The sequence below is a fragment of the Hemisphaericaspora subhashii genome, assembly GCF_019202705.1.
Source record: "Hemisphaericaspora subhashii strain CBS 10753 chromosome Unknown scaffold156, whole genome shotgun sequence".
Lineage (NCBI taxonomy): Eukaryota > Fungi > Ascomycota > Pichiomycetes > Serinales > Debaryomycetaceae > Hemisphaericaspora > Hemisphaericaspora subhashii.
In genome coordinates this window covers 33-24,475 of record NW_026057173.1, presented here as the reverse complement: position 1 = coordinate 24,475, position 24,443 = coordinate 33, and the positions used below count along the sequence as shown (strand labels likewise).

At 35.2% G+C, this 24,443-nt stretch overlaps 12 protein-coding genes across 12 annotated transcripts; 8 read left to right on the top strand and 4 right to left on the bottom strand. All coding sequences in view use genetic code 12, as the record gives it.

The window, feature by feature from the left end:
- Nucleotides 1–1,643: 1,643 nt before the first annotated feature.
- On the bottom strand, nucleotides 1,644–3,497 carry J8A68_000110 (uncharacterized protein; the record flags this gene model as incomplete). Its single annotated transcript, XM_049404658.1, has 1 exon — nucleotides 1,644–3,497. One exon carries the CDS (start codon nucleotides 3,495–3,497, stop codon nucleotides 1,644–1,646), a length of 1,854 nt encoding a protein of 617 aa, XP_049266593.1.
- A 1,381-nt stretch (nucleotides 3,498–4,878) lies between these two features.
- On the top strand, nucleotides 4,879–6,192 carry ERG8 (phosphomevalonate kinase; the record flags this gene model as incomplete). Its single annotated transcript, XM_049404647.1, has 1 exon — nucleotides 4,879–6,192. The coding sequence occupies one exon, from the start codon at nucleotides 4,879–4,881 to the stop codon at nucleotides 6,190–6,192; it is 1,314 nt and encodes a 437-aa protein (XP_049266592.1).
- Nucleotides 6,193–6,546: 354 nt separating this feature from the next.
- J8A68_000108 (uncharacterized protein) lies at nucleotides 6,547–7,977 on the top strand (the record flags this gene model as incomplete). Its single annotated transcript, XM_049404636.1, has 1 exon — nucleotides 6,547–7,977. One exon carries the CDS (start codon nucleotides 6,547–6,549, stop codon nucleotides 7,975–7,977), a length of 1,431 nt encoding a protein of 476 aa, XP_049266591.1.
- Nucleotides 7,978–8,590: 613 nt separating this feature from the next.
- PDC12 (Pdc12p) lies at nucleotides 8,591–10,387 on the top strand (the record flags this gene model as incomplete). The annotated part of the gene is made up of 1 exon (XM_049404625.1): nucleotides 8,591–10,387. One exon carries the CDS (start codon nucleotides 8,591–8,593, stop codon nucleotides 10,385–10,387), a length of 1,797 nt encoding a protein of 598 aa, XP_049266590.1.
- Nucleotides 10,388–11,497: 1,110 nt separating this feature from the next.
- J8A68_000106 (uncharacterized protein) lies at nucleotides 11,498–12,238 on the top strand (the record flags this gene model as incomplete). Its single annotated transcript, XM_049404614.1, has 1 exon — nucleotides 11,498–12,238. The coding sequence occupies one exon, from the start codon at nucleotides 11,498–11,500 to the stop codon at nucleotides 12,236–12,238; it is 741 nt and encodes a 246-aa protein (XP_049266589.1).
- Nucleotides 12,239–12,742: 504 nt separating this feature from the next.
- HGH1 (Hgh1p) lies at nucleotides 12,743–13,834 on the top strand (the record flags this gene model as incomplete). The annotated part of the gene is made up of 1 exon (XM_049404603.1): nucleotides 12,743–13,834. One exon carries the CDS (start codon nucleotides 12,743–12,745, stop codon nucleotides 13,832–13,834), a length of 1,092 nt encoding a protein of 363 aa, XP_049266588.1.
- A 92-nt stretch (nucleotides 13,835–13,926) lies between these two features.
- Nucleotides 13,927–15,852, bottom strand: TFG1 (transcription factor IIF subunit; the record flags this gene model as incomplete). Its single annotated transcript, XM_049410720.1, has 1 exon — nucleotides 13,927–15,852. The coding sequence occupies one exon, from the start codon at nucleotides 15,850–15,852 to the stop codon at nucleotides 13,927–13,929; it is 1,926 nt and encodes a 641-aa protein (XP_049266587.1).
- Nucleotides 15,853–17,260: 1,408 nt separating this feature from the next.
- On the top strand, nucleotides 17,261–18,184 carry J8A68_000103 (uncharacterized protein; the record flags this gene model as incomplete). Its single annotated transcript, XM_049410709.1, has 1 exon — nucleotides 17,261–18,184. The coding sequence occupies one exon, from the start codon at nucleotides 17,261–17,263 to the stop codon at nucleotides 18,182–18,184; it is 924 nt and encodes a 307-aa protein (XP_049266586.1).
- Nucleotides 18,185–18,250: 66 nt separating this feature from the next.
- On the bottom strand, nucleotides 18,251–18,778 carry J8A68_000102 (uncharacterized protein; the record flags this gene model as incomplete). The annotated part of the gene is made up of 1 exon (XM_049410698.1): nucleotides 18,251–18,778. One exon carries the CDS (start codon nucleotides 18,776–18,778, stop codon nucleotides 18,251–18,253), a length of 528 nt encoding a protein of 175 aa, XP_049266585.1.
- Nucleotides 18,779–18,957: 179 nt separating this feature from the next.
- Nucleotides 18,958–20,187, top strand: J8A68_000101 (glycosylphosphatidylinositol-alpha 1,4 mannosyltransferase I; the record flags this gene model as incomplete). The annotated part of the gene is made up of 1 exon (XM_049410687.1): nucleotides 18,958–20,187. The coding sequence occupies one exon, from the start codon at nucleotides 18,958–18,960 to the stop codon at nucleotides 20,185–20,187; it is 1,230 nt and encodes a 409-aa protein (XP_049266584.1).
- A 162-nt stretch (nucleotides 20,188–20,349) lies between these two features.
- On the top strand, nucleotides 20,350–21,075 carry J8A68_000100 (exosome non-catalytic core subunit; the record flags this gene model as incomplete). Its single annotated transcript, XM_049410676.1, has 1 exon — nucleotides 20,350–21,075. One exon carries the CDS (start codon nucleotides 20,350–20,352, stop codon nucleotides 21,073–21,075), a length of 726 nt encoding a protein of 241 aa, XP_049266583.1.
- A 346-nt stretch (nucleotides 21,076–21,421) lies between these two features.
- J8A68_000099 (uncharacterized protein) lies at nucleotides 21,422–23,695 on the bottom strand (the record flags this gene model as incomplete). The annotated part of the gene is made up of 1 exon (XM_049410665.1): nucleotides 21,422–23,695. One exon carries the CDS (start codon nucleotides 23,693–23,695, stop codon nucleotides 21,422–21,424), a length of 2,274 nt encoding a protein of 757 aa, XP_049266582.1.
- Between the last annotated feature and the right edge of the window lie 748 nt (nucleotides 23,696–24,443).

Sequence of the window (24,443 nt, the reverse complement as noted above, 5' to 3'; positions counted from 1 at the left end):
GCATATTTTATGGTAAAAAATTATACAGAAATGTTTATTTGAAGGATCTAGGAGGGATGTACGAAATCATCCTTACGAGCTTTATGCTCAGTGAGTTAGATTAGCGGTTTGGTGGAGCTCATTCTAAAATTGAAACCTAATCATATATTCTTAGTTGCCTAAATAGAAGAAGATGCTTCATTAATTCTCTCGAATACATTTAAATCGATTTCAAATATTCAACCAATTGTCAAATTTCTACTCATTCTCTTAGTCGGCTTTAGTTTTATTAGTTGCATCTTGCAACAGTTTTTGATAACAAATATAGCTAACGATGGTGTTGCTGCAATCAATTACAATACGATAACTCCAATTCACCACATGTTTCTGAAGAAAAAGATCATAAATAAAACATGAAAAGTTCTCGATTGATTTATATTTCAGGAGTCACAACATACTAATTAATAGACGCTTAAATCCAGAGTATAAAATCAGACACCCTTTCCCGGAATTTCTTGATGTTTTGGAGTTTGAACATAGATAAGAGCCATGTTAGAACCGCTATTATTGCATACTTCTAAACTTCCAATCATCCTTTTGAAAAAGATATGTTATCCCCAAAGATTGAATTTATGGTCTTATTTCTCCCTTTTACCAAAAAAAGTGGAATCTGTGGAATACGATTTTAGTTTCGATTTTTGCATAATTAGGTTAAGAACAACCATTACGAACAAAACCTCGGTTTCCACAGAGTGCACATTTTTTGATAAATTCGATGAATAATACTATATACTCAATCCATTGGGGTGTCATATAATAAATACTGAAAGAGAGTCTCTCCTTCAAGCTTAGGAATGTGAAATAATCAATGTTCAACAACGGTTCTTAACTATGTAAAAATCAGCAAATTAAATTTATAGATGTGAACTTTTGGGAGTAAGGAAAATGGCCTTGTGAGAAAAAACGATAATGGTATCTATTGAAAGCCATGCCTGAGGACACAAGCATCCGCCGAGACGCTTGTCGTCTCGGCCAAGTGGTAGTCTCGTGTCGCAAAGGAGGCTTCGCCGTTGGCCCATGTGGTCCCAGCTATCGCAGCAAGGAGCCCGCCATGCCGGTACGGCACGGCAAGTAGGTAGTCTCGTGTGTCGCCGGAGACTTCGCTTGTCCACCAGTGGTCTCCCCTGCCGCAGCAAGGGACCCGCCGAGACGCTCGTCGGCTCGGCCAAGTGGTAGTCTCGTGTGTCGTCGGTGGCTGTCTGGATGTCTGGATGTTTGGAAGTTTACTTATTCTATTTAAAGAATTCGACTAAATGACTCTATTAAACGACTATCAATGCAGGTTCTTAATTTATATGCAAAACCCCTGAAGTACAATAGTAACGTAAGACTTCTTCATAATATTATCTGACGTTTTATTCGGTGTCTAAAACCGATTCGCAATTTATTACCTTGTTCAACCAACTGAATCTTAGAATGATTTCTGGTATAATTCTTTCCAACCTAGATCCACCCAAAATGCGGAGAACCATGAATGTACATCAATTAGAAATTTCGCCCATCAGACAGTTGAAACAATCAAATTTATTGTAGAGATAATACTATATAAATAAATAATTTTCATAAACTACTTAGAAATCAATCGCGATATTCAAAATAAAAGTTTAAATCAAAATACCAAACAATACAATGACTACCATACCCGACAGCAACAATCCTGTACCAACAACCTTGGAACCCGAACCTTCAATGGGCAAAACGGTAGCACTTGGTGGGACTGATGTTTCAGGTGAAAGAGTTACAATCAATGTTTTGATATCTCCAGATGTTGAGTCAGATTTGACTGGGTCTGGGTCCTTGGTGGTGGTATCTTCTGAACCCCCAGAAGTTGTTGTTTTACTAGAAAGCAATGACAGTAAACTTGTTGATAATGGATCAGTAAAAGATGATTTCTCCGAAGAAACACTTGGTCTTGTCTCAGGATCTGTATTTGAGTTGGTCGATTCCGAAGGATCTGATTTCGTCGATGACTGAGTTGTTGTAGGTGAAGTCTGTTGAGTCTCTGAGGGTGGAACTGGATCGGCGGTAGTTGGTGGTAATCCTGAAGTAGCTGATTCAAGCTCTGAAGTAGTCGATTCCTGGACTGAGGTAATGTAAGTTTCCGAAGCTATCAGTTCTGCATGTGGACTAGTTGATTCTTCTTCTTCTGAAGAAGTTGATTCCGGATTCGGTGTAGTTGAGTCCTCTGAAGTAGTTGGTTCAGGTTCTGAAGTTTTTGATTCTGGATCTGGTGCAGTTGAACCTAGTTCTGAAGTACTTGACTCAGGTTCTGATATAGTTGAATCTGTTTCTGACATGGTGGACTCTGATTCAGAAGTAGCAGAATCTTGTGGGGATTCCGATGCAGTGGATTCTGGTTCAGTAGCAGTTGACTCTGGCTCAGAAGCGGTTGAACCGGATTCTGAGTTAGTGGAGTCTGGTTCCGAAGTTGTTGGTTCCGGATCCAGATCAGAGATTGTTGTCCAACGGTCGTCACTAGTAGTAATCGTAAATGTTCTAGTACGGTCTCCTGTTGTCTGGGTTGAAATAGTGGGCAATGTTCCTGGTACGTTGGTTTCTCGGGTGTTACAATCACATGTGTGATGAAAAGCCTGGGGCGGGATTTCAGGATAACTTATGATGATATCGTCATCCTGCGCTTCAACTTTAAACAATCCCGGATCATAATTAAATCCTATTTCAAGTTCATATACTTTGGAATCAACGTTGATCTTTAATGCCAGTATCTCATAACTGTAGTCAATAGACGAAGCGTTCCATCCTTGAAAAATCACAACGTTATCACCACCAAAATATGACACGACGGGGGTCAGCAGCAATCTTGGTTTAAAGATAAACGTTGATCCGCCAAGTGGAGAAAAGTCAACATACTTCATATCACCGTTAGCAGTCAAAGTAGAACCCAGAAGTAGTTGTATACATCTCAGTTGCAGACCCCCGAGAGATTCGATCTCGACATCAGCACCACTTCCAAGACAAAACTGTCCTGGGTTTTCCAATGTCAGGATCCGAAGGGGACCCAGTTCCCAAACTAGACTGCGACGATTTACAATATAGTTGATCAGGGGTACATGTTGGCTTCTTTGGAAATTGGAAAATATTATTTCCCCATAGTTAACAATTTCAAGTACTTCGAAATCACTAATTGCCATTGTGCCAGCATCTATCTGGACTTTTCCGAGGTTCCCAATTCTCAGGAATTTCATTGAGCATGTGTCACTCTGGGGAGGTAATGTGGCCGTGAAGAAAAAAGTTGACTCTTCAGAAACGTGAATTTCAAGTGTGAACAGGTCTCCGTAAAAATCCACAATGGATAATACTCCTCCTTCTAAAATAACGTAATCCTCTTCAGCCTCAAACTTCTCACCTCTCAAAATTACCAACTCATCCACAGAAATACAATTTGAGAGTGATTGGAAAAGTAAAATAATTAGTAGTAGATGTAGATAGTTTAACATGACGTTCTTGGTTAGTCAAATGAAATGGACGAAATTTTTTAAAAAAGATAATATTTGCAGTATTGCTGATGTATTTATAGTAATTTTTACCAAGTTGTCCAATAGGCTTTAGGAAGAGGGATGACCTTAATCCTAATACATCGATGAGAAGTTATTTATAGTTTTGAAGAATGCCGTTCATTTGATCATATGATGATTTTTGAATTGTTGCAAAAATAATAATAAGCTAAAATAATAATTGAAAAAAAATAATTTTAAAAACAAACCAAAAAAATAATATAAGCGGATTTTGTAGGGAAAATATTTAGTACGTCATCTGTTTTGATGTGAAGATTTATGAAGTTACAATAAAAGAGTGATCACTTATTGTTTACATTTTTGTCATGCATGTTGTCATCGCTTGCTATCATACGGCGTTACTTGCCTGTAGAAATTTGAACACATCGAGGCGGCAGATTTGTCAGATACTCGGCTGTTACCTGGATTATGCCACCTGTTAATTAATTTTTGTTCTTTCAATCCTGACATGTATCATGCTTAATCAGATGCCAGGGTAGTAATAATCAGAGTTCAAATACTCCTTTGTAGGCTAGGCTCGGGGATACACATTGGGTTGAAGTTGATTATCCATTTTAAAAACCCACCAAATTGGGGGCCATAATAGCACAACTCCTTTTTCTCTGAGAAATCGAATCAAAAGGAAAAAGGAAAGTAAATACAATCAAGCATCATTTATTGTTGTTTATTCTGGCGATTAGTTCCCAGATTTAAAAGTAACGAAATATTTAACACTAATTTTGAGCACATTGGGAATTATGATGACATCTTATTCAAGAAACGAGTTGTGTTTGTTCTAGATTTGTGATATCCTATACACTCTTCGTAGAAAGTTTTATAGTAAAAAAATTAGATGGAAATCTTTATCTTTAATTGAAGGGAATATGAGGAATGCAAAAATAGAAAATGATCCTTATGAGCTTTGTGGTTATTGGTTTAGATTAGTAAGTTGGTTGAGTTCATTGTAAAAATTTGAAGCCTTGNGATCCTTATGAGCTTTGTGGTTATTGGTTTAGATTAGTAAGTTGGTTGAGTTCATTGTAAAAATTTGAAGCCTTGAATGGATAGTCATAATGCTCCATTAATTGTCTCGAAAGAGCTTAATTTTAAGAAAACCTTCATATCACAAAGGCTCTCTATTTATAAAAATTTCAAAACCGTAACGTTACATGGCAATTTTTAATTTAGTTAGAGAAAAAAAAAATATAATTTACAGTAAAAAATCGATTGTCTAATAATTACAACAGACAATTTTTTTGGTCAATTTTTCAATTTTTCAAAGCACAACTCTATTTATCAATTGTGCAACTAATTAATAATAAAAATGTCCAAAGCATTTAGTGCACCAGGGAAGGCTCTTTTGGCAGGTGGATATTTAGTCCTAGAACCAATCTATAATGCCTATGTTACAGCATTATCTTCAAGAATGCATGCAATAATTACACCACTTGAAATAACTACCAATGACACCGTCAGAAGAATCAAAATTTCATCACCGCAATTTATGAATGGTGTATGGGAATACAATATCCAATCAAATTATGAACCACCAAAGGAAATCAATGGAAGAAAGAATCCATTCTTAGAAGCAGTTTTATTTATAGTACTAGCATATGCTCAACCTACCACCAACTACAATCTTGATATAATAATCTATTCAGATCCCGGATATCATACTCAACAAGACACCACCATTAAAACCTCCACCAATGGATCCAAAACATTCTTATATCATTCTCGACCAATTGAGCAAGTTGAAAAAACCGGAATGGGTTCTTCGGCAGGATTGGTCTCAGTAGTATCAACAGCATTATTATCATATTTCAAACCGGAAATCGTATCTAATAAAGATTATTTACATAATGTTGCTCAAATTGCTCATTGTTATGCCCAAAAGAAAATAGGATCCGGATTTGATGTTGCTGCAGCTATATATGGTTCTATTATCTATAAACGATTCCAACCTTCTATCATAAATGATATCATTCAATTACATGAATCAGCTGAACCAGATGTGTTTGTTAAAAGACTTAAGGAAGTGATTGAATCGAATTGGGATTTTACTCATATTCCATGTTCATTACCTCCCAAGATTAGATTATTAATGGGAGATATTAAAGGTGGATCAGAAACCCCGAAATTAGTTTCACAGATTCTTGCATGGAAGAAAAATAAACCCGAAGAAAGTAGCGAAGTTTATAAGAATTTAGATGAAGCAAATAATCAATTTATAGAACAACTTGAAAGATTACAATTGTTATATAATCAAGATGCAGAAACGTATATCAAGAAGATAAATGATGACCCATCATTTTTAGAACCACTTAAACAATCAATTCAAAATATGAGACATCATTTACAAGATCTAACCAAAAAATCTCAAACTCCAGTTGAACCTCCTATTCAAACAGAATTATTAGATCGTTGTCAAGACATTAAAGGTTGTTTAGGTGGGATTGTTCCAGGTGCAGGAGGATATGATGCTATTTCCATGTTAGTCTTGGATGATTATATTGAAACTGTGAAATCAATTACTAATGATAATTTGCAATATTATCATGAAGTAAATTGGGTTGATTTACATGAAGAAATTGAAGGATTAATTATTGAAAATATTGAAAATTACATCGGGTTATAAATCACGTGACGTATAGTTATGTCATTTTATGTTTACGAATGTGTGCCAAGAAAGTACAAAAGTGAATCTATAATACTTAAAGTTACAGCATCGTCATGTCTCAGCCTATTTTTAGATTTGCACTCTTAGAGTCATTCAAGTTTTTTAGTATGGGGGGAGGATAAGCCCAGGGCTTTACGATTTTACAATGACAAGAAAAAAAAAATAAATTTTAATTTTAATTTTCAAAATTTTGATTTGATACAAATACTTCGTAATGATGATTTTATATTCAATTGTTCTTACTTCTTCTTCTTAGCTTCAAGAGCTGTCATAGCTAATAGATATATATAACTAATATAGACAAAAATTACTATGTACTCATCATATAATAATAGAAGATCAGGATCTCCTCCAGATGGATCTCCAGATCAATTCGCATTCCACAACAATCATCACCAACAAATGTCCTACACACCAATACAGGGTCCAACAAGCCAACTTCACTCTCCTTTTAGTAACAATCAACAACAGCAACTACAACAATCGCAATACTTATACAGCAATAATTTGCACAATCAAGACGACGATAGTGAAGGATATGCTCCCTACATCAACGATACTGACGAGTCTCCCCCAGAATCACCAATCGTAAATCATATAATTTCCAACGAAACTTCGGATATCATCCCTATTCATGAAACTCAAACTGAAAGATCAACAAGCTCCCAATTCCAAACTGCAAATGATGAAAAGAAATATCGGAAATATTCAAGAATCTTTCTTGTCATTTCAATAATCTCAGCGGCATTAATCTTAGTATTTGAATCATATATGTTTGCCACTATAAATATTCATCATCGAGATCTTCCCAATAGTAGATATGTTGAAGTATCTATTTATTTTGCATTATTCATCTTTGCCGCGGTATTCCAAGTTGTAATCACCCTAATTGGTATCATAACCCGAAACATGTTATTATTATTATTCTTATGTGTATTTTATTGTTCGATGTTGGTATATACTGGTATCCAATATAATGAAGTTGCCACAAAAATAACCGGGATTTTAACAGGGGGATGGAAAACCGCCACTCACGCACTTAATATTGCCACAATTGGCGTGATTGCCGCAACATTAATTCTTCAATTTATCTTGTTGTTAGCAGTATTAAGAAATTATGTTGATTGGCTTACATTCAAAAAAGTGGGAGCTGATTTAACTTTGAGGAAAATGTATACCATATTTCAAATTCATAGATCAATCTTAATGTTTGATTTCTTTTTCTTCACGGGATTTACTATTCAATTTGTGGTGATTATGATTAATGATCGAACATCAGTTGAATTCATCCTAACAATTGTGGTTATACCACTCACGATTATCTTATTATTAGGAAGTGATATTTCCGCCTGTCGAGAATTTCTCCTTGGATCAATTCTTGCGATTGTGATATATCTTGGTGGAATGGGTTATGTATTATATAAAGTCATCAGATTGTATTCAAAAGGAAATACAGCATATGGATTAGTTCATGCACCTGGGGAATATTTCATGGGGAGGAAATCTTTGACGATATTTGCTGTATTCACTTTAGTGTTGTTGACAATTACAATTGTGTTGGAAGTTATGGTATTAAGGAATTATAAAATGGGGTTGTTACCGATTGTTAGAAGTTATTATAAATGGATTCCGGGATATAAGAAAGCCGAAACGGAAACAATTAATATTAGTGATACTGAAGATGAGTCAAAAGAAAGACCACAAACGCGTGATGATAGTAATAATTCAATTTGTATCGACTGATCTATCATCTGATGTTTTTCTCGAGTTTATATTGTTTAGATTATTTTTTAGTCTTTTTTTTCCAATGGAACAATTATTTTTTAAATCTTTCTCACATTTTATCCGAAAGGAAATTTATGAGTAAGCAAATTATTTTTTATGAAATAGCATCCTGATTATACAGGTGTTGCTATTGTTTTATTAAAAAATAAATGAAATTGAAAAATTCCCCTTCGGACAACCAAAATCCTTTCTCATCAAACCCCCCTATACCCCTTAAAACCATATTCGCATTTGAATTGATCAAACGTTTCATAAAGATTTTCCAAGATTTTAAAGTATCGTATCGTAATGAGATTGGGACGTATATAATATGTAAAGCATCAATTGACTTCATAGCAACTCAATTGACAGATGACTTACCCTGGAAAACACAAGGGGGGAATCAAACCGATATGGAATTGCCCTGCGTTGTTGCTTTATAATTTGGAATTTATAACAATAGACAAACACAATTCTTTAAAAATATTCAAATTTACTATATAAACAGCTGATGATTTCCTCATCTTTCAGATTTTTCATTTCATCTCTTCTTCTTTTCTTTCTCTCTTTATCAATTGCTACTCATAATTAAATGTCAGACCAAATTACATTAGGTAGATATCTTTTTGAAAGATTATACCAATTACAGATCCAAACCATCTTCGGTCTCCCCGGAGATTTCAATTTATCCCTCTTAGATAAAGTCTACGAAGTTGAAGATGCCCACGGAAAAGGATCCTTCAGATGGGCCGGTAATGCCAATGAATTAAATGCCGCCTATGCCGCCGACGGATATGCCCGATTGAAAAAAATCTCCTGCTTAGTCACCACCTTCGGTGTGGGGGAATTATCGGCCTTGAATGGTATTGCTGGTTCTTATGCCGAACATGTTGGTGTTTTGCACGTGGTTGGTGTTCCTAGTGTTAGCTCTCAAGCTAAACAATTATTATTACATCATACTTTAGGAAATGGGGATTTTACCGTTTTTCATAGAATGTCAACTAATATTTCTCAAACTACGGCATTTCTTTCTGATTTATCTAGTGCTCCTAAAGAGATTGATCGTTGTATTAGGGAATGTTATACTTCACAGCGTCCGGTTTATTTGGGATTACCTGCCAATATGGTAGATTTGACGGTTTCGGCTTCCTTATTGGATACTCCAATTGATTTATCGTTGGAACCTAATGACCCAGAAGCTCAAGAAGAAATATTGGAATCGATTGAGAATTTGGTTAATATTGCTGAAAGACCAATTATTTTGGTCGATGCTTGTGCTGCAAGACATGATTGTAAACAAGAAGTTAAGGAATTGATTGAAGTCACTCAATTCCCCGTGTTTGTTACTCCGATGGGTAAAGGTGCGGTTGATGAAGGTGGAGCAAGTGGGAATTTGGTAGAAGACGATCCTGATTTAGTTTCAAAAATTGCTAAAAAATTAACTGAAGGTAAAACCGCTGCTTCTAGATTTGGTGGGGTTTATGTTGGTACTTTATCAAAACCTGAAGTTAAAGCTGCTGTTGAAAATGCTGATTTGGTTATTTCTTGTGGTGCGTTATTATCTGATTTTAATACCGGTTCATTCTCCTATTCTTATGGAACTAAGAATGTTATCGAATTACATTCAGATCATACCAAGATTAGACAAGCCATCTTCAAAGATGTTAAAATGAAAGAATTGTTACGTCATTTAAGTAAAAGACTCGCACCAGTTGTCGCCACAAGTCATAAAGTCCAACCAGTTCCAAAGATCAAAATGATAAACACCCCAGCTCCAAAACATACAAAATTGACTCAAGAATGGTTATGGACCAGAGTTAGTTCTTGGTTTAGAGAAGGTGATGTGGTTATTAGTGAAACTGGTACTTCCTCATTTGGTATTCCACAAACCAGATTCCCCAATAATGTGACTGGGATTTCTCAAGTCTTGTGGGGATCAATTGGATATTCCGTTGGTGCTACATTAGGCGCCGTAATGGCTGCCCAAGAACTCGACCCCAAGAAGAGAGTTATTTTATTTGTCGGTGATGGGTCATTACAATTAACCGTGCAAGAAATTTCCACCATGATTAGACATGGTACTACTCCATATCTTTTCGTATTGAATAATGATGGATATACTATTGAAAGATTAATTCATGGTGAGAATGCCGGATATAATGATATTCAAAATTGGAAGAATTTACAATTATTAGATACTTTTGGTGCTCAAGATTATGAATCGGTTAGAATTTCAACTATTGGTGAAGCAGAAGCTATTTTCACTGATAGGAAATTTAACGAGAATACTAAGATTAGATTAATTGAAGTTATGTTACCTAGAATGGATGCACCTAAGACATTGGTTGATCAAGCTATGATCACCGCCAAGATCAATAAAGAAGGTTAGAGAGACATACCGCCATGACAGCGTGTCTTTGAATGAAAAGAGATGATGATAAATGTATAGTTTTACAGTTTTTTTGTTTTCTTCTTGTTTTGTTGAATCACTCTTAATGAAAGTTTTTGATTTGTATAGTAGGCGATATCTTATTTCTATGAGTTCTTCTAATCAATTCGTTCATATATTCAAAATTTTTTGACTTCCAAAATCTGTGTTAGCCTAATTCTAAGAATTATCATGCTATTTCAAAGAGACCATAAGAGAGCAAATCACCCCCCGCCGTTTGTCGCGGAATCCTCCCTTGTTCTGCTACCGAAACCCGACCTTCTAAGACGATGTTCTCTACACTATCCGGCATTCTACATTCAATAATGGCTTTCTTTGCATAACCATCACCTTCTAGTTCAATCATCATAGCTCCAGGAATCTGGGCTAAATAATGCAACTTGTTTGGAGAGAGGGCCTTCTAAGAGGTTAAAGCATTTATCCGTACATATTCAAAGTAACTGTAACCGAACTTGTCATTTTTCGGTACGAGATCTCGGAAAAATCCTCCGATGCATTAGAAATTTCCATCATCTAGTAAAAGTTAAATAAAAAGAGAATGATACTATTAATTTGTGGGTGTGGTAGTGGTATGAAGGCTAGGCCATTTTCAGGGGTAACGGAACCTACTCCCATTGTTTCTTCTATCTAAGTACAGTTTTCCCAAGCCATGCGTCGTGGTTCTTTTCAAAATTGACAAAACTCCACTTCTATTTAAATCCCTGCACATTTTTAAGGATTGACATACACATATATCTTATCGGTGGTACATATAAATACCAATGAAACCGTCTGAGATAATTTTTTCATCTTGTAATCAAGCTTTAATCCCAATTGGGGGTTCTAGAATATAATGTGAATCGGATTTATCATGTAAAATCAAAAAGATCTAAATTTTCAACCGAGACAAAAAAAGAAATTAAATCCGGTTTGATTTCCGAAAACGATCTCGAGAATTTAATTGCTATATATAAGCCCCTCCTCCTCCTCCTGTCAAAAAAATTTTCATCAACAACCTTTCTTCTCTTCCTTTCATTCATTACAGTAACAGAATACAAACATACAAAAACAATGGCCTCTCATCCTCCTTCCACTTGTTGTCTTAAAGCTTCTTTCCATGAAGGTACCCCAATTGGTAAACATCAAGAATTATTTGGTGTAGATACTTATGTTGTTGGTGAATCAGATAAAGTAATTGTCATCATGACTGATATTTATGGTAACAGATTCAACAACATTATGTTGATTGCTGATGAATTTAGTAGAAAAGGTTACAAGGTATTAATCCCAGATATTTTATTAAATGATGCCATTGAATATGGTAAATTTGATTTTAGTACATTTGGTGAATGGAGAACTAGACATACTCCAGAAATTACTGCTCCAATCGTTGATGGATTCTTAAAACAAGTTAAGCATGAGATTAATCCAAAATACTTAACTGCTATTGGTTATTGTTTCGGTGCTAAATATACTGTTCAACAATTAGCAGAAGGTAAATATCTTGATGCCGGTGCACTTGCTCATCCATCAATGGTTACCATTGAAGAAGTTCAAGCTATTGCCAAACCAATTTTAATCTCAGCTGCTGAAGTCGATCAAAGTTTCACTAGAGAATTAAGATATCAAACAGAAGAAGAATTAACCAAAAAGGGTAATGTTAGATTCCAAATTGATGTTTTCCAAGGTGTTACTCATGGTTATGCTGTCAAAGGGGCTGAATCCGAACCTTTAACTAGATATGCTATAGAAAAGACTTTACAAGATCAAGTTTGTTTCTTAGATCATGTTAACTCTTTAAGATCAACTTAGAATTAGATTTTTATTTAGCAATTACTCGATAAAAATACAATGTAGTACATTTTCAAAATAAGCAATCCTGTTATTGTAGCAACCACCAACTCCTCTTAAAAGATGGATGCTGTAGTAGAATTATATGTAGTCCTTCTCAGCATTCAATGGCACTCGAAAATGTTCTCAAATTGGTTGCACAGAAAATTTGGGTGCAAAATATTTCATAGGAAAAAGATTTGGTTTATTTGTCCCTCCCGCCACCACTGTAATATTATAGCAAACGTTTCTACTAATAGAAATGTAGAAATACATGAGTCATTTTTGTTAACAATGAGCTAATAATATTTATAGACATTTCTGACTATAAAAATTCTATTACAGGTTTCATCTTCTGAATCCTTCCATTGCTCCCTTCTAGAACACCACCTCCTGAAAAAAGCGCGCGATGATGTCAACAATAAAAAAATTTTCAATCTGATTCCAATTAAACTGAACCCAGACAACCATCAAAGCTCCAAAGCCATGCCAACCGAATTAGAAGAACTCGTGTCGTTCCTCCACTCCCCACAACCAGCAGTTGTCCAAATTGCCTTAGACCACCTCGTCGGATATTCGCAAAGTTCCCACCAACAAATCTTCGCCTATGACAATTATACCGCTATCACAGACTTAAAGAACCTAAGTAAATCAACTGGCCGTACTACGGTTAGTCAATCTGTGACTATATTATCCAATTTATGTGGAGATTTAACCATGAGAAATTTGATAGTTGAAGATCTTGAATATTTGACTTATTTAGCTTCACAAATTGTTAATATTCATAATAGTAATGCTGATTTAATGTGTATTTTATTAACTAATTTAGCAAAGAATGATAATGTGAATAAGATCTTAGAATTCGAAGTTGAATTTGGTGAAGATGAACTGAAGAAGGTTTTCAAATCTAACAAAGTTATTGATTGTCTTATGGATTGTTTTGTTAAAGGGAATGATTATAAATTAAACAAATATGCCAATTATGATTATTTGGCGTATTTCTTTGCTGATCTTTCGAGGTTTGCTCAAGGTAGATCATATTTCATTACACAACAAGAATATGATAATGTGGTACCACTTTCCAAGTTGTTGGTATTTACTGAAAAATATGATACCAAGATTAGAAGAGAAGGGGTTGCTTCTACAATTAAGAATTCATTATTTGATACCAATTCTCATGAACGATTATTACAAGATTCAGAAATTAATTTATTACCATTTATATTATTACCCCTTGCTGGACCTGAAGAAATTGATGAAGATGAGATGTTTGATTTACCGGAAGAATTACAATTATTACCTTCCGATAAACAAAGAGAACCTTTACATGGGGTGATTTGTATTCATTTAGAATCGATTTTATTATTATGTACAACTAAACAAGGAAGAGAATATCTTAGAGAGAAATCAGTCTATTCAATTATTAAAACCTTGGACGCTGCTAAGAATGTGGAAGAAATTTCTGATTTATGTGATAGAATTGTACAAATGTTAAAAAGAGATGAAGCTCCTGAAGGGCAAGATGAAATAGATATGGAAAGTGATGAAGATGATGACAAGATTGTTGAGATTTTGTAAGAAAACTACCCTGCTAGATTAGTAATAGATTTTTTTGACTTTTTAATAGACGTGTTTTATATATAATAGTATTTGATAAGTAACTAGGGAAGCTATTCTTTAAGAACCAATTTCCCATCAACTAATTTCAAATTCTGTTTCACAATACTAATAATTCTCTGTTTATTATCCTTATGAGCACTGACTCTGCTCTTCAACCCAACCAACAATTCCTTAGTTGTCAATGGATTGTTTCTCACAATATCCAAAACATCATTTACGGTAACCAAAACACCATCAGGGCCTGCCGAATTCAAATCCATCGCTGGTGCTGTCACAGATGGTGCGGCCATATTTGTGGGAGAGCCTACCGGTGATCCTGGAGTAGGACTTATTGGTGGCGGTGATAAACTTGGTTCTTTCTTGATCTTAATCTTTAATGATGACTCTAATTTCACTTTCTTCGAAGGTGAAGTTGATACTATAACATCTGGAGATTGACGTTTACGTGCTTGAGGATTCCAATATCCCAATGGTAATGTTTGTAAGAATGACGGAGGTGCTTTTATCACCACAAACCCATCGCCAACATTATTAGCTACAAACGCCCTAACATGATGAATATTAGTTGTTTCATTTTCTTGCTTGATTCCATTATTATCAGTTGGTTCCTTTTTAACTTCAACTTCTTCATCGCTTTCTTCACCACTTTCTAAATCTGATTTTGATAAATATGGTAATAATCCATCTTCTTCATCATCACTATCATAAACTCCACCTTCTCGTTTATTCAAAACTTTCCTTAATTTCTTCCCTTCTTTATCAACCTTTCTAGTCTTTTCCGATTCAAATAAATCATCAATATCATCATCATTCTCAGCATCAGGTTGTCCATCAAAATGGGCTGCCTTTAACATTTCTCGTTTAATTTTCTTTTCCGATAATTTATTTTCTTCTTCATCACCATCCATAATTGGTGCTTCTTCATCATCAGCAAATTCTTCATCATAATCTAAATCATCATGATCGGAATCTCGATCATTCGATCCACTAGCTCCTCCCATCACCGTTCTTAATCCACGACGTCCACCGGGTCTACTCCCGCCCAACCCAGAACTACTTCCACTAGCATGAACAACTTGTCCATTCACAAGTACATTATTCCTAAATCGTTGATCGGGAGTACTTTCAGAATTCGATCTATCTTCCATATGTTTCATTAACCATCTTGGTACACTTGAATTTTTTTCCATTTTAGCTTCTGCTTCTTCTAAAGTCAATGTAGCATATTTATTTCTTGGAGTAAAACGATATACTTTTTCCGTAGGGATCATTTTAAATCCATCTTTATCAAATACAAACAAAACATGTTGGGATTCTGATGATCCACCTTCATAATTCCCAACAAAGACGTTTTTACCGGTGTAATCTTCAATTACCCATGGATAATGTTCTTCATAACGTAATTTCCTTTTAGCATCATCCATAAGATTGATTTGTCTGGTTTTACGTTTGAATAAGTTTTTCTTTTGTTTTCTTGCTCCTCCATCAGGGGCAACTTGTGACATATCGGCTTGATTTTTATTAACAATTTTCTTCCCATCTGGGGCAATTTTTGATGGATCGGCAACTTCCTTGACTTCTTTCTTATCAATCGCATCACCATCTTGTACGCCATCCTCTTCTTTGATCTCTGCTTTTAATCTCTCCCTTTCTAATTTCGCTTGTTCTTGTTCTCGTTTTCTAATCTCAATTTCTTCCCTAGTTAAATGAAATTGAATATTTCTGGGATCTTTTCGATGTAATCTAACTGGTTTATTAAAATCTTCAACTATGTTGACATCTTGCTTGGTGGCGAATTTCATAATATGGAATCTGATATCTTTGATGTCTTCTTGTGTACATGATTTAAGTGGAATATCTTGCCATCCTGAATTATTGGGTGTAGGGGATGATGTTCCTAATCTATCATTCGGTTCATTCTTAATTGTTGTGCTTACTTCCTGTTTGATCTGTGGCTGTTGTTGTTGATGGTTCATAATAGTTTAGTAATACACACAAAAGGGAATGAAAAAAGCGATTGCTGTTGTTTGATTCCTTCCTTTTTGAATTCTCTTCCGTTTAAGAGAGAGAGGCATTGATTTTTTTACTGAAATGAAAATGGAGAATGAATTTTTGGTTTTGTTTGAATTCATACGACATTCGAGAAATGTCTTTGCGATGATGTCGTATCTTTCATAACTTAATTACAATAGACTAGAAGAATCTAAACCCATGAAACGACTACCACAGACGTAAAATTGATTCTTGGCAACAGAACAGTTGCTCCCTGTGGTAGACTCTAGATATATCTCCTAGAGGTTGTGAGTTTCCTTTGATAAGTTGTATAAGAAATCTCAACTACTAAGATGTGGATCAATTTGGTCAAGCATACATCTTGTCCATCGAGCTTTTAAATGATACATATACAAACATAAGAAACAAATAGATACCCCTCTAACTATCTTAGTCATTCTATACAAAAACAACAAAATTATGTATCGCTTTGCTGACCAAAAAGTCATTTTTAAATTGTTGCGAAAAATGTTGATTATTAAAAGAACAAGCAATTGCAAAGTTGCAAAAAAAACAAAAAAAAAATTTATTCTCAACTCACCTTAGGGTAATATTATTATACACATGTAGACGATGTTTAGATAGGTTATTAAATATTTCTGACTTCCATCAAATTTATTTATTTATATTCAACCTTGATTAATACAATGAAGAACAGAAATATAGAGCATGCTAATGAATTTCTTGGGTCTAGGATACACTTTCGTTGTCTGGTAAAAACAACACCACACAATCGACAGATATAGAAGGACACCAATCCCTAAAGAATTAAATCTGTTTGTCTATTTTACTATTTCTTCTTCTTTCTATAAAGAAAGGACAGAAATAATTGTGTTTGCATGGAGCGAACAAGAATGACCACAACAGAAATCAACAAAACACCAACTATTGGAAGTTAGCTTAGGGTAATATGACCAGTTGGTCAACGATCGCTGCGCACACTGCCAATAAGTGCATGTCAGCGCAGTTGCTCGACCTATTTTAAATCTCTGTGATCAATGTCTGCTTTGTGACGAGGCAGAGGCTTGATATACCTGGCATAAATAATGTATCGTTTCCATCAGGCTGACTAATTACATATAAAGTAGTCCCACTATAACTGACAAATATCACTTTTCTATTTTTGCAACCTTTTGGTAGTGGATATTTTTATTTTAGTTGGAAATTGATCTGTGAGAAGCCCGCTTCAGCCCGCCGTTATCGGGCCCCCACTCCTGGATCTCACAAGAAATAAAAATTCAATATGTAAAATCTCGTAAAAAAAAATACTCAAATCATGATTCACCACAGCCACTCCATCACAGACTACCAATCCCCATCGCTTCCCCAATCATGTCCATCGTAGTAGAAGACAAAGAAGACGAATTATGGACCAATAGAGAAAACCACATCCCTGATCAACCACCACGTTATCTCGGTTTTGTAGCCGGTATGGCCTCCGGAGTGATGAAGAACGTAGTTGGACATCCCTTCGACACCGTCAAAGTCCGACTCCAAACCGCTCCCAAAACACATTTCAAAGGACCTATGGATTGTGTATTACAGACATTGAAAAAAGAAGGTCCATTGGGGTTTTATAAAGGATTTACTCCACCTTTAGTTGGTTGGGTATTAATGGATTCAGTAATGTTGGGATCATTACATGTTTATAGACGATTAGTTAAGGATAATTTATATCCTGATGAAAAGAAACTTCCATTATTTGGACATATAATTGCTGGATTGGGGTCGGGGTGGACTGTATCATTTGTAGCTGCGCCTATTGAACAATTCAAGGCAAGATTACAGGTTCAATATGATGCTAAGACGAGGATTTATACTGGTCCTATAGATGTTGCCCATAAATTATTTAAAGTATCCGGTATAAGGGGGATATATAGTGGGTTATTGTCGACTATGATATTTAGGACAAATTTCATCTTTTGGTGGGGGTCATATGAATTGTTTACTCAATGGTTTGAAAATAATACCCAATTATCTAAACCAGCAATTAATTTCTGGTCTGGTGGTTTATCAGCAAGTGTGTTCTGGGTGTTTGCTTATCCTGCCGATGTGGTTAAACAAACGATAATGACTGATTCTCCAATTAGATCGGAAAAGAAGTTTCCAAGATGGATAGATGCGGTTAGGTATATATATAGAGAAAAGGGTTTAAGAGGGTTTACAAGAGGGTTTGGACCCTCAATTTTAAGATCATTTCCAGCAAATGCGGCAGCATTGGCTGCTTTCGAAGCAGTTATGAGATTTTTACATTAGATATTTATAAACTAGAATAGAATGGATATTTATTATTATTAGTTATACAATTGGTGGTGTTGGGGATTATATAGAATTGTCCTCTTCTGAAGGAATTTTGTTCTTCTCCCAAGGTTTAACTCTTTGTGGTGCAGTTGCACTTGACCCTTGGTCGGTCAAGACAGTATCCGGGATCTCTTTGATTCCAGGCACGGGTTTCCCCGACATAATCAACTCAACCAACTGTTGATAGTTGGAAGAATATGGAGGATTATTACTTTGCGATGTGCTTTCTGGTTGTGTTTCTTCCATCTCTACATCCTTCACCTCAGTAATTTTCTTAAACTTATCTTCATTATGTAATTTCCAGTCTTCATAATCTTCAAGATTAAGAATATTTCCAGTATGATTACAAAAGAAGAATACTTTAGCTTGGTTAATTAATTGTTGTTTATCTAAAGCTGGAATTGTTGTTATTGATGGATCATTTTCTTGTAAATTACTTAAATAATTTTGTAAAATCTCTGATAATCCTTGTTGGAAATCTTCAAATGAATCCCAATCATAGTTTAAATATTGTTTGTAAACTTCTTCTTGTGGGTTACTACTTGACATGTTGTTGGATGTTGGTTGTTGGTTAGTTAGACAGAGCAACTGAACTGAAGAAGAAAAAGGGTGGGGCATTTGAAAAATTCATCCCTCGGTACTCTGAAAAAACAACGATTCAAATATTCACTATGAAAGACAGTCCTTAGTTTGATTCCGAACAACAACTCAAAGGAACAATAATAGCAATGATTCAAATACAAACGAAGTATATAATCATACTATCAATTCTTCTAAGAATTGGGTTTTTCTTATTTGGATTATATCAAGATAAATATATGTCAGTTCCTTATACTGATATTGATTATCTTGTATTCACCGATGCAGCTAGATTCGTTGATAATGGACTATCCCCATACTTAAGAGAAACATATAGATATACTCCATTATTGTCATGGATGTTAATACCTACCAATTGGGAACCAAAGGAAGTTTGGTATCATTTTGGAAAAGTTATATTTATGATTAGTGATATTATTACTGGATTGATAATTATGAAATTATTGAAATGGTCTGAGAGAAGGAGTAGTAGTAACAATAATAATAAAGTGATGACATTGTCTTGTATTTGGTTGTTGAATCCTATGGTTATTACTATAAGTACAAGAGGCTCATCTGAAAGTGTACTTACTGTAATGATTATGTTATCATTATATTTCTTGTTGATCACGGAGAATTTGGTTATTTCAAGTATTTGGTTAGGATTGTCTATTCATTTTAAGATATATCCAATTATATATCTACCAAGCATATTGTATTACTTATCCAGTAAAGGGAAACCAATTGTTAACTTACCATTATTGAATTTATTAAATGTTAAGAATATCAAATATTTGACTATTACACTTTTAGCAATAGCAGGATTGAATTATATTATGTATTGGAAATATGGATATGAATTCTTAGAACATTCATATTTATACCACTTAACCAGAATAGACCATAGACATAATTTTTCAGTTTACAACATTGCATTATACTACAAGTCTGCTATCACTAGTACTACCACCACCAACAACTTTCAAGATATTGAAAAATTTGCATTCATTCCACAATTATTAATCTCAGCAATAATATTACCATTAACATTTGCAAAACAAGATTTAATCTCAAGCTTATTCTTACAAACATTTGCATTTGTGACATTTAATAAAGTAATGACTTCCCAATATTTCATATGGTTCTTAATATTCTTACCTCATTTCTTATCAAAATCATCATTAATTACTTCAAAGAAATTACTAGGAATCATAGCATTATTGGTTTGGATTGGTTCACAAGCGAGTTGGTTATATTTCGCATATCAATTGGAATTCTTGGGCATTAATACTTTTGATCATGGATTGTTATACACTTCAATTATATTCTTCTTATCCAATTGCTGGTGTCTATCAGTATTCATCCTTAGTCTTATATAGGGCCTTTACATTGATACATATTGCGACATTTTTGATTGTACGACATTTTCCGAATTTTTCCGTTTCGTCCAATGCGACAATTTTTTCTTTCGAAGAGCATCACCAACTCCATCTCATGTTTACTCTGTATAATTAGTATATAAACACTGCTATAGAAACACAATGGAATTATATTCGCCCGAAGGATTAAGAATAGACGGTAGGAGATGGAATGAATTGCGTCGATTTGAATGTCGTATAAACACCCATCCAAATTCATCAGATGGATCATCATTTGTAGAACAAGGAAATACGAAAGTAATGTGTATGGTACAAGGACCAAAAGAACCATTATTACGATCGCAAGCAAACAACGAACAATCAACCATAGAAGTGAATCTAAACATTGCCAGTTTTTCTACATTTGAACGTAAGAAACGAACTAGTTCTGAAAAACGAGTGGTTGAATTAAAAACTACCCTTGAAAAGACTTTTGAACAAAGTGTCATGGGTCATTTATATCCTAGGACAATGATACAGATAGACGTCCAAGTCTTGGCTCAAGATGGTGGATTGTTGGCGGCGGCCACGAATGCAATTACTTTGGCATTAATAGATGCCGGGGTGGCCATGTATGATTATGTATCTGCCATAAGTGCTGGTCTTCATGATAGATCTCCATTATTGGATTTAAATAATTTAGAAGAAAGTGATATGAGTTGTTTAACAATTGGGGTGATTGGGAAAAGTGAGAAATTGGCATTGTTATTGTTGGAAGATAAAATGCCGTTGGATAGATTGGAATCAGTGTTGGCTATTGGGATTGCTGGAAGTCATAGAATAAGAGAATTGATGGATAATGAAGTTAGACGACATGGAAATATGAGGTCTTCAAAGTTGACCAATTGAGCTCAAGTTTTGGGTATTAAAGAATATAGCAAAATGTAAATTATAAAATATAGATATACGAGTCTATTGCCGGGTATTTGCGACTGATACCATGCGATTCAAAGGAATGCAGGGCAGTTTTTCTTCTCTCGATTTAACAATCTTCGCAATTTATGACTGACATAGAAGCCTTCTTATCAATATTGTCTCCGTTTAGTACCTGAATTGCATAAATTTCAACTAGCAATTTACAGCTAGATTCATAGAATAATAATCTTTTAACAATTTATGTGTTTTTCAATAACATGTTCATACATAAAACTAAACTAATAAATACGCAATCTCTTACATAATTTTCGTAATCATACTAAACAAACATAGCAAAACCGCAAATAGCCATAGCAAACATTAACATTTTCCCACTAACGGTTCTTACAGCAGAATCTTCAATCGGTAAAATAGTGGCATCGGGAGAAGCAACAGACAATGTTGCCGTCGGATCTTGCTTACCAGTCGTTCCCAGAATTTCACTTACAACAGGTGATATCATCATTGTCACATCAGACACAGTTCCATCAGAAGTTGTTCTCACTATTGTTCCGTATGGAGAAGCATACTTTCCAGTAGTAGATGCGGGCACTGTGATATCCAGAATTGTTTTTCCGGGCTCGATAGTACCAGCACTGTAGCTAACGGCTCTGGTTGTAATGGTTATAACTGTCGAAACGGTACTTACTATCTTGTCAGTTGTTGCCGTTGTAGAAGTGGATAATATTGACTTGGTAAACGAGCTTGTAATAACAGTTGATATTGTGTCCGTCTTGTTGGATGTAGATTCTGACTGAGTTGTATCTGTAGCTGTTGTGGTTGCCGTCTCGGTTGTAATCATGGTTGTACTTTTTGTATCAGTGGTACTAGTGGTCGACGATTCAGGTTCTGTGCTAGACATAGTTGTTCTAGTGGCATCCAGCTTATCAGATAACGTAGGTTCAGACAGTGGTCCTACAGTGCTTAGTTCCAGAGGAGATGCTGTGGTGGGATCTTGTGGTACAGAAGATGCTTCCGTGTCGGTTGCGCTACTGTCCTGCGTTTCACTCCCTGTTTGTTCACTTGAATCCGCTCCTGATGGAATCTCCAGAGTTGATTCGGAATATGCACTACTAGTTACAATAGTCGACTCAGGTTCGGAAGTCGTCGCTGCTATTTCTGAAGTTGACTCAAGTTCGGACGAAGTAGTTGACTCAGGTTCCGAAGTACTTGATTCTGCTTCTGAAGTAGTTGATTCTATTTCCGAGGCACTGGATTCTGGTTCTGTGGTAGTGGATTCTATTTCTGAAGTGGCGGATTCTCTTCCTGCAGTGGTTAATTCTTCTTCTGAAGTAGTTGACTCAGGTTCCGAAGTTGTTGATTCTGCTTCTGAAGTAGTTGATTCTATCTCTGAGGCACTGGATTCTGGTTCTGTGGTAGTGGATTCTATTTCTGAAGTGGCGGATTCTCTTCCTGCAGTGGTTGATTCCTCTTCTGAAGTAGTTGATTCGGGTTCTGATGTAGTTGCTTCTGGTTCCGAGATTGTTGAAGTTTCCTCGAAGGTAGAAGTCTCGGGTTCAACCTGAGGTGTGATTGTAGTCCAACGATCATCAGTGGTAGTAATTGTAAGTGTTTCAGTACGACCAAGTGTTGTTTGAGTTGAAATTGTAGGCATGGTACCTGGGAATTCAGTAGGATCTAGGAATTCACAATTACAAGTACAAATGTTTGCTTCTGCTGGAATAGTCAGATACTTGATATCAAGTATGGACATGCCGGAGCCACCGAAGATAAACTTGCTTTGATCATAGCCTGGTCCAACATCAAGAGTAAATTCTTCTACAATTCCCAGGACAGCGCCTATTTCAAGATATGGCAGATTATAGCTGATCCATACCACGTTTACATGAAGGCGAATCACGTTCGTACCACCAAACTGCGCCAACCAGACTATAGACGGAATGGATTCGGTTAAATCAAGGACTGTTCCTTCCTCCCCATTTGCAGAAAAGCAAACTTTTGAAAGCAAATCTGTCCGAGGCATCAATTTCGCCTTATTCAGTAGTTGAATACATCCTGGGTTTCCCATGGGCTTGGTTTCCTTTTCGATTGCAACCAATGCATTATTTCGAATGCACATTTTTCCCAGATTCATTAACTCAGATATTACAATACTACCCACGTCAACAAAAAAATTGGCATCTTCATAATTCTTCAATGTATTGACCCGAGGTTCTAGGCTTGGATTGGTCAAATCCTTAAATTCCATTTGAGCGAAGTTTTCGATTGTTTCAAATTCATAAGTTTGAGGAGTAATGTATCTATTATTAGTGTCGAACCGGAAAATTCCGTTATTCAGAATGGCTCCAAATGATATTGTAGGAAGTAACAGCGAAGTCCCTAGGACCCATGTGTAGAAAAGTTCTCCTCCTGTATTGACATTGATGGTTCCGAGTGGACCATAAACATCAACTAGAGACAATGTACCTGAAATCTCATAATTTTCGTTGTCTGGTATGTCCCCTCTAAGAATAAGTTCTTCCTCTACTTGGATACAATTTGAGAATGATATAAATACTAGTATTGGTAATAGCAAATGTAAATGGTTTAACATTTTGGCAAAGCTGTTTTTGATTGGGAAATATAAATACAAGAGAGAGTTAAGAGAAACTGGCAGAATTGCCAGTTCTATTGTGTGCCTTTATAGCTATTTCTAATGAAAGTCATTCGATGGACTTCTGCAAGATGAGTGACCTTTAACTATCTTAAGACCGAAATGATATAAATATTATGCATCCTTCAGACCAATGCCGTTGGATAAGATGTTTTATTAAAATTGTTGCAAAAAGAAAAAAAAACAAAAAATAATTGCAAAAAAATAATTTAACTAACAATCTAACTCATAGAAAATTATTTAATCGTCATTATGTTTTTGTTTTGAATCTTATATGCATATAAATGACTAGAAAATAATGACAATTTTAATACTATGGATAAGCCGATGATGTTCACATCATTTTTTGTTTCCCTTCATTAGAATGTATTGTGAGTGTCAGTTATGGATTCCCCTGAATCTTATATTACAATCAAATATTTTCATTCTTTCATAAAGTATCAACTTTATAGTGTTTAATCAATTGCGAGGGAACCAAAAAGAATCTAAAAGCCAATCAGAAGAGTACACGATTAGTTTTCTGAATCAACAAGAAAAAGGAATGCCAAACATTTGAAAAATAATATTGGTATTTGTGTTTGGTGACCATCGGCTCTAAAATCTAGAAAGATCTTATTGAAGCGAGTTAAGAGTAACAAATTATTTAAATATTTCACGTAGGAGAAATTACTATTATTGTTTCAATTGC